This window comes from Blennius ocellaris (assembly GCF_963422515.1).
Source record: "Blennius ocellaris genome assembly, contig: SCAFFOLD_134, whole genome shotgun sequence".
Classification (NCBI taxonomy): Eukaryota; Metazoa; Chordata; class Actinopteri; order Blenniiformes; family Blenniidae; genus Blennius; species Blennius ocellaris.
The window spans coordinates 1-9426 of NW_027662008.1; the positions used below are offsets into that span (position 1 = coordinate 1).

At 49.9% G+C, this 9426-nt stretch overlaps 1 protein-coding gene across 1 annotated transcript; it reads right to left on the bottom strand.

The window, feature by feature from the left end:
* Positions 1–10: 10 nt before the first annotated feature.
* LOC308148434 (nestin-like) lies at positions 11–7489 on the bottom strand. The gene is made up of 4 exons (XM_080521900.1): positions 6600–7489; positions 4038–4162; positions 3235–3293; positions 11–2655 (listed from the first exon to the last, which is right to left on the bottom strand). The coding sequence occupies exons 1-4, from the start codon at positions 7443–7445 to the stop codon at positions 635–637; spliced, it is 3051 nt and encodes a 1016-aa protein (XP_080378026.1). The 5' UTR covers positions 7446–7489; the 3' UTR covers positions 11–634.
* Between the last annotated feature and the right edge of the window lie 1937 nt (positions 7490–9426).

Sequence of the window (9426 nt, forward strand, 5' to 3'; positions counted from 1 at the left end):
GATGCCTCCATGAAGTCGTCTCCTGGAACCTGTCGCAGGAAACCAAACAGCTTCTGACCACCTGCAGCTTCTTCCACCGGCTCGTCCTGAGACCCTCCGACGCTTCCGATTGGTCGTCGATGGAGATTTCCGCAGACGCTCGAAAGCTCCTGGCGATCTTCGGCGTCACCTCCTGGCTCACATTGACTCTTTGTAGCTGCTTTCGTCACGTCATCCAGTTGAGTCAGTGGCAGGCGGTTGCCGGGGAGCCTCCCGGCAATCTGCAGCCTCACTCAGTTGCTCTCGGGTCTCCTTACAGAGGGTCTGTCAACGTTTCCTGTTGGATTGCTGCAGGTTGCCAGAAATTGTTTTCACAGCCTCAGCTTGTTGTTCATGAGGCGTCTGGGGATGCTTCCAGGAAACCAGAAAGCTCCTGGCTGTCGGGAACATCATTAACTGGTTGATCTGGATGCGTTTCGACGCTTCCATCGTGTCGTCAACTTGAGGCTGTTGCAGTTTGTGGGAAAGTTCCCGAGAGCCTGTTACTTGAGACTCTTTGGACGTTTCTGCGATGTTGCCTGCTTGAGCTGTGCAGTTTGTCAGAAATCTCCTGGTGATGTTTAACCACTTCTTCCATGAGAGACTTTGGTTGCAGTCAGAATTGCCTCGGTCTCCTCGGTGCAATCTGCCGAATCCGGGTGGTTTTTCTTATATTTTTCAGACTTTGAATCTCAGTGATATTAATTTCCTCTGCATCGCTGAGCAATCGGTCGGTAAATCCCGACTGGATTTCTGTTGCATCAGCCTTCGTCATCACCGACACGTGGAGCTCGTTGTCTTCCTCTCTGGTCTCGGACGTGTCTTCAGGCTCACCGTCTTCATGTTGGACGTCCCACTCGGCCACAGTGTCGGTTTGATCCGTCACGACCGATGAAGCGGTGGAGTGAAGGTCCTCAGACACCTGATTGGTAACAGTCGAGGACGGCACAAGGTCTTTATCTTCACTCTTTGTCTTCATGCGCTCCGTCTTTGTTTCTTCTGCCTCTTGGGGCTTCGTGACTTCCTGAGCGGTCGCCTCCGTTTCCTCCCTGACCTGCCGCTCTGCAAAGTGAGCGCTGAAACCCTCTGCGGTCAGACTCACGAGTTCCTCCTGAGCTAGACCAGTTCCTACTCTGTCTGTTTCTAATTCCTCGTCATGGTCTCTACTTATGGGCTTAATTCGCTTCCCAGTTTCCCCTTCTGAGCGCTTCTCACTTTCCTCTGCGACCTTGTGTTCTGCATTTGCTGCGCCACTCGCAGGTCTCGGTTGCTCGCCTGCGGCCGAACCCTGACCGACATCCGTCTCTTCGGTTTGGACGTATGCGAGGCCATACGGCTCGTCGACCACTTCCCCTTCGATCTCCTCACACAGGTCCTCCATCGTTCCAAACCTTTTGGCCTTGTCTTCGGTCCACGTCTCCATCCCCGCCTCTTTGGCCCTCTTGTCCTGTTCGCCTTCGCTCGACTCGCTCTCGTCCGCGTGAGCGTTGCCGTCGGTCTCGTCGCTCTTGTATCGGATCAGAGGCCGAGTGTCGGCAAGAGTGTTGTCCTGAGCGTAGCTGTCGCCTTCCGGCTCTGTCCTCCAGGACACGGAGACGTTTTGAGAGTCGTCTTCGTCTTCTTCGTCTTCGTCAGTCACTCTGTCAGCACGCCGTCTCTCCAGCACAGTTTGCTGGTCGTCGTCCTCTTGCTTTGAAACCACCTGTGAAGACGCCATGTTGTCTTCCTGTTGCACGTCCGTCCGTTGCCTGACTTCCCCTTTTCTGTGCTCCGATATATCTTCCTCTGGTTCGGCGTGTTGTCTCTCTCCCCCGTCACTTTTCACCCCCCCCCCAGTCCCCAGGTTGACTTTTCTCTCAATCACACTGTCCCAGGTGTCCATCTCCTCTCCGTCAGGGTACAGCTTGTCATCGGCGTCCGTTTCCTTTCTTCCCGCCGCAGAGCCTCGTAACCTTCGCCTCATCTCGGCCGCGTTTTCGTCCAAGTTAAACTCCGTCACCATTTCCTCCGACACACATTCGGACTCTGGACTGCTGGTCCCGGACTCGCTCGTCGGCTCCAGCATCGCCTCGGTTTCAGAGTCGGAGGAATCGTCTCGCTCGCTCTCTCCGGGTTCCTTCGCCCACGTGTCCACTGGAGCGTCTTCCTCGTCAGCCGCGCCCTGAAAACGCACTTCCTTAGATTTGCCCGAGGCGCCACGGCGGTCCTCCGTAGCGCCGGCACGCGACGGCGTCGACTGAAGGTCATCGCCGTTAAGAGACGGCTCAGCGCTGAGGAAAGACTCCACCTGATGACTGACGACCGATTCAACCGCTGGCGTCTCCACCGGAGGTCCAGCTTTGTCCTGGAGCTCCTCCACCTCCCCGCTACCTGCCGGAGCCTCCGGCTCGTCGGAGGCTGACGGCGGTTCAGCTCGCGGGACTTCCTCCCGAACCTCCTGTGGTCGGAAACGTTCCACCGCTTCGCCCCGCCGCGTTTTCGTGAAAGAGGTTTCTTGCGTCGTTGCTTCCGGAGCTGCAGGTTTCCTGCAGCGGGCCGGCGCTACCCTGGTCACGGCAGATTGGAAGGGGGTTGTCCTGTAGCGACCGGACGGTGTCTGGTGGTTCGCTTTAACCCCTCGAGGGCTGAAGAATGCATCTGCGGGGAAGAAGAAGAGCCGAGCTCATAAATATACAATGAACTGAGCTAAACTGTAGTAATGATGATTTATACTGATGCCTGCCGAACACGTGGCAGGAATCACTACAATACTCTATATCTTAAGGTATTTACTCACACCAAACAAGACATTGATTGACGTGAGGAGGAAAAACAAGGAGAACCCGATGCAGCGAAGCAGATTCATCAACGGCGTCTGGACACTAATGGTGAGATATTGATCGTTTGCCTTCCCTTTCACTGCTCTAATACACCGGAAAGAAAAGCCATATGGCTCCATAACCTTTTGGGAGTCTCAGCTGGGTTACATTACCTCCCTCAGCCCCCCCCCCCCAACCCCCCCAAACCCCCATCACTGCCAGTCAGACTAATGTAATTGCTAATTGTATTAAACATGTCCCCCACTCTGAGGGGCTTTTACTTAGTCTGAGTGAAGCCTTGCCTGTAGAACGAGGGAAGCTTAAAGCAGCAACCCAGTGAATTTATACGACACATTGTTGTTGTTTTTTTTACGACGGAGCGATGAAGCCGACGCTACGTCGGAACCTGTTTAATCACCTGCAGTGGCGCCGATCTTCGGTCGCTTCAGCGCCGATCCTTCGCCGTCCAGCAAGGCTCTGCGGAGGCAAACGGGACAAAAGGTGGTTATTTAATCGGAACGTTGACGAGACGGGACGACGACGAGGGGACGGAGACTTTTTGCTGCGCTTGAGTCGCAGGAACCGACCGGAGGCCGTTGTTATGGTAATGAGGGAAACGTGAGGCCATTGAGGAGCCGTCTGAACACACACACACACACACACACACACACACTACAAGCAGCCCATGCAGCACTAATGCACAAATGTTTCCATTCCAACACAAGGTGTGAGGATTCCACCGATTCAGAACTTTAAAGTGTCGTCCTCAAAATGCTTCACGTCCTGGTTTGTGGGGAACGACATTGAAATGTGTCCTTTAACAACATAAAGTGAAGCCTCTTTTTCCGCGGCAGCGTGACTGAAGGTGAAAGTGGGAAAAACGAAGGCTGACTACGTAAAACTGAACTTATCTTGGCAAAAACAACTGCGTAATGATAAATGATGTTATTTGTCTGCATCACGATTTGTTTGGGTGACGAGGGACGATATGAGTAAATCCACTGTAAAGAAGCTTTTGAAGGAATGTAGGATGAACATATTGCATTAATGTGTGCAGACATGCTTGTCGTGTAAAATCTATTTGCAGAAACTGCATTTTTTTTTCTTTTTTTTTTTTAAATTTTAATTAAACATCCAAGCCTTCTTTGTCACATATCATCCCCCTTTCCTCCACAGGAACATTTCCTGTGGAGGAAAGTCGCCACTTCCTGTCGACGGTACCTGTAAGTCGCCACTTCCAGACCCAGAGACGTCTTCGTCTGCAGCAGGACGCCATTCTCCAGGACCAGGACATCCATCTGCTGGCCGATCTGCTCTTTCTCTGCCTCCAGGCCCTCCAAGTGCTCCTGGAGGAGGAGGAGGAGGAGGAGGAGGAGGAGGAGGAGGAAGATGAAGTGATTCAAAGCAGGCATGTTCACATCGTATTACAGTCCGTCACTGTTAAACTGCCGGATCCTCTCATTCGTTCAGGTTTTAAAATGAGACAAATTGGTTGTTTTATCATATTTTTAAGTAGGAACCGATGAGGAAACTACGTCACAGTGAAACTACGTCACAGTGAAGTTTCCACTGCAGAGACTCGCTGTAAAAAACCGCAGGAAGCTGCTGAGGATCCATTTGTGCATCTTTGAGGGGAAAACGCGAAACTTTTCTTGTCTGTTTCCATGACGACGTCGCTCGGATCCACTGAAAATGCAACTTTTTTGAAAAAAAAAAAAAAAAAAAAAAAAAAACGTTGCCCAATGTGGAGCTTTTCTACAAATGTTCCAAAATCTGTCTCCGTGGAAACGGATGACATCGCAGCTTTTTGAAAAATGCGCGTTCACCAACTAAAAAGAGTAAAGTAACCGGCAGTTCTGCACATGCTCAGTAGAGCCAATCAGGGGAAAAAAAGTTCCCTCCATGACTTGCAGTCCACGTTCTCCTGGACTTGGTGCTTTTATTTTGACAGTCACTGCGATAGCGATCCAACTTCTGTCCACTAGAATGTCCGTGTTCATGTATAGAGCTCATTGTTGTGTGTGTGTGTGTGTGTGTGTGTGTGTGTGTGTGTGTGTGTGTGTGTGTGTGTGTGTGTGTGTGTGTGTGTGTGTGTATATATATATCCCATATCTCACTTTGGCAACTGTCATACATTATCGAGGCCATAACTAAGAACTAATAAATAATTATGCAAGAACATATAGGTGCATATATGCACACATATATGTGCATATATGTCCCTATATAGGTACCTGTATGCACGTATATGTGTACACATAAATGTTCATATATGTGCATGTATGTACATTTAATACAGGAAAACGGCCAATTTTATATATGTCACATATATTAAAAGCCTATATCAAAACCTATATTAACTCAAGTCAACTCAACTTTATTGATAAAGCGCTTTCAGCAGCCGTCGCTGAGACAAAGTGCTGTACATTGAAATAGAAATATAAGAGGCAAAATAAAAACATTAAAACAATAAAAATAATAGAAAAAAAGTTAAAGCAATAAAAACAATCAGATGGTAAATCAATAAACAAAACATAAAAAGTTAAAACAATAAAAAAAAAAAAACATATATGTTTATATAGGTTCTTTCCATGTGAAACGGTGGCGAAGCGTTCGGTTCCTCTGCTCCGGCAATGTGACCCTGAACTAATCCCAACGAGCCCAGACCTAGAAATATGGACACCCGCTCCCTTTCACACCCAAACACTTTCATTTCATCAGCGTATTGTATGAGTGCAGTAAAGCATTAAAGCACTGGGGGGTAAAAAAAAAAACCTCACAAATGCCCCTTAAATATTTCCTCCAGTCGTCCTGCAGACCAGGAGACGTCGAGTCCAGTAGATGGTCTGGTGCTGGACGGTCCAGTGGACCAGAGGACCAGTGGACCAGTGGAGGACACGTCTCCATGCAGCTGCTGGTCACATTCCTCCGAGGCTCCGTCAGGACGTCTATTTAGCTCATTGGGAAAGTTCAGCGATGACAGAGACGACAGCTATTGCGGCTGATTGCAGCCGCCCGGAGCAACAGCGGCTGACGGAGTGAAGGGATTCCCGGAGAGCCGGGTGTGACTCAGATGTTCACTTTTAACAACCGAGAACGGCCGAGCGGCTAAAAGAAATAGTATTGACGCTTATCGACGCCGCAGCGGTTTAGAGCGGTATCGACGTGGTTGATCTGGTGAGATCAGAATGAATCAGGACGACGATTCTCCGAGGTTCACCTCCGACATGAAAGAACCTATATAAACATATATTTTTATATAGTTTTAATACAGGTTTTGATGTCGGTTTTTAATATATGTGACATATATAAAATTGGCCATTTTCCGATATTATATGTACATACATGTACATATATATGTACATATATGTTCTTCTTGCATAATTGTTTTTTAGTTAGTTCTCAGTTATTGCCTTATTTGTGTGTGTGTATATATATATATATATATATATATATAGATATATATAGATATAGATATAGATATATATATATATATAGATAGATAGATAGATAGATAGATAGATAGATGTATATATATATACACACATATATATCATATATGTGCATATATGTACAGATATGTGCATATAAACTGCTTATAGGTTTCATATACATGCATATATGACAATATATGCACATATATGCAGCATATATGTGCATATAAACTGCTTATAGGTTTCATATATGCGCATATATGACAATATATTACAATATATGCACATATTTGACATATATAGGTTCTTTCCAGGTGGGGACCAGAGCGCCTCCCCTCCGCGGCCTCACCTGGAGCTGCCGGACCTCCCGCTGCTGCACGTCGCTCTGCTGCGCTGCGGCTTCCTCCAGCTGTTGCCGGACCTCCACTGCCGCCGTGAGCTCCTCCTCCAGGCCCCGGAGCTCCAGCTGGCTCTGGCGCCTCTCCTGCTCCACGAGGGCCATCCCGCCCCCGGCCCGGCGGAGCGACTCCTCCAGCCGGGCCAACTGGCCCCGACGGGCCTCCATCGCCTCCCGCCCGGCTGTGGCCGCCCGGTGGGAGAACTCCCGCCCCAGCTGGAGCAGGATGGCGGTGTGGTCTTCTCTCTGGGCCCCCGGAGCGCGAGGCCGCTGGGCCTCCAGCCGGGCCACGTGGCCCCGGTGGGTTTGGACCAGGAGCCCCACCTGGTGCTCCAGCTGCGCCTCCCGCTCCGTCAGCCACGCCCGGGCCCTCAGCTCCTCCTCCAGCTCCCCGCGGCTCCGCTGCAGCGCCGCCCCGGCCGCGGCCGTGGCCCGGGCCTCCCGCTGCCGCCGCAGGTCCAGGGCCCGCAGCTCCTCGGCCATCCTGCCCACCTCCAGCTCCGCGAGGAGCCGGTGCCGCCACGCCGCCTCCGCCTCCAGCCTCGCCCGCTGCAGCTCCTCCTCCATGCTGCTCCTCCGGAGCGCCCCGGCCCCGCGGCCGCTGCGTCTCGCCGCCTGGATCTCCTTCTCCAGCAGGGCGTTCTCCTCCTCCAGGAGCCGGACCCGGTTCAAGTAGGCCTCCAGGCGCCGGTTCAGGTGGAGCATCTGCTGCTGCTCCTCCTCGCCTCCTCCTCCTCCTCCTCCCGGGAGCTCCGGGCGGAGGAGGAGAAGGAGGTGGTGCTCGGCAGGAAGATCCATGCTGAGTCGGCAGACGGAGGGTCTGAGAGTGTGTGTGAGGCTCCGGAGAGGCTGAGGGGAGTGAGGAGGCTTCTGGTGGCGTCCTGATGGAGGGGCCGGACACATGGAGGGGAGGGGGAGGAGGAGGAGGAGGGAGGGGAGGAGGAGGGGAGGAGAGGAGGGGAGGGGAGGGGAGGAGGGGAGGAGAGGAGGGGAGGAGGGGAGGAGAGGAGGGGAGGAGGGGAGGAGACTGGACAAGAAAGGAAGGAGGAGAGGAGGGATAGGAGGAGGGGTAGAAGAGGAGGGGAGGAGGGATGGGGAGGAAGGGAGGAGACTGGACAAGAGAGGGAGGAGGAGAGGAGGGATAGAAGAGGAAGGGAGGAGACTGGACAAGAGAGGGAGGAGGGGAGAGAGAGAGTGAAGGACACTGTTGAACAAGAGATGAGATGAGATGGAGTGGAGGATTGGAGGAGAGGAGGAGTGGAGGGGTGGAGGGGTGGAGGAGTGGAGGAGTGGAATAGATGGGAAAGGGCAGCCGGATTCAGTGATGTCATTTCCCAGGTTAACTCTTTCACTGCTGGCACTTTGTCCAGGAAACAGTCTGGATGCTGCTTCTGGAGCTTCAGTCTGATGGGTTCATATACATATATATATACATATATATATACATATATATATATATATATATATATATATATATATATATATATATATATATATATATATATATATATATATATATATATATGAATGTATATATATAAGAGTGCCACCAATCACAGTAACTGTTGACAGCTGTGCCGCGTCCATCACAGTCAAATACATGAAGTGGAACAAATAACCAGCGTGGACAGAAAAGTTTGCAACATTTAAATCGATATAATAACAATTAAATCAATATAATAATTAAATCAATATAATAATTAAATCAATATAATAATCGGCATGTGAATCGGGTAAGTTCAATACATTTAGATCTTTGATATTTGACTTTCATCTCAGAGAGGAGGTGTGGTCGGCCCGTTGCCATGGTGACGCAGTCTTGCTGAGAGCTGATTGGTTGTGAGAGAAAGACAGAAAAAAAAAGTGCTTTTTGCTCCAAGTTCTGAACGGAGAGTCGAATTAACCATCAAATCTCTTGGGCCGTATTAAAAACAGTCCCGTGTCATTATTCATACCAGTTTTAAAACCAGACACAATTTCAAAAATATCGCCGAGAGAAAAAGTTCCAGATGAAACAAGACTTTTTTTTTTAACGAGGAGACGTTGGAGAATCACGAGAGAAGAGGGCGACCAGTGTTCATGTGAGTTTACTTTCTCAATGCAAATAACTTTCTCCGCCAAAAGCAGAAGTTGGTGATTTGAAAACCAAACCCAGCAGAGGAAACCACCACTTCTCTACTTGTGACCAGAGGAACCGAATCCTGCAGAGAAACCAGATGTCTGAGGAGGAGCTGAGCTACGTGTCGGTCGTGTTCCAGACCAGCCGGCAGGGAACCGGGAAGACAGGTGACGACAGGAAGTCTGATTCCTTCTGGTTCCTTCTGATTCCTTCTGGTTCCTTCTGATTCCTTCTGGTTCCTTCTGATTCCTTCTGATTCCTTCTGATTCCTTCTGATTCCTTCTGGTTCCTTCTGATTCCTGCTGATTCCTGCTGATTCCTTCTTATTCCTGCTGATTCCTTCTGATTCCTTCTGATTCCTTCTGGTTCCTTCTGATTCCTTCTGGTTCCTTCTGATTCCTTCTGATTCCTTCTGATTCCTTCTGGTTCCTTCTGATTCCTTCTGGTTCCTTCTGATTCCTTCTGATTCCTTCTGATTCCTTCTGGTTCCTTCTGATTCCTGCTGATTCCTGCTGATTCCTTCTGATTCCTTCTGATTCCTTCTGGTTCCTTCTGATTCCTTCTGGTTCCTTCTGATTCCTTCTGATTCCTTCTGGTTCCTTCTGATTCCTTCAGCTTCTATCAGCTTCTATCAGCTTCCTGTCATTTGCTTGAGCTGAA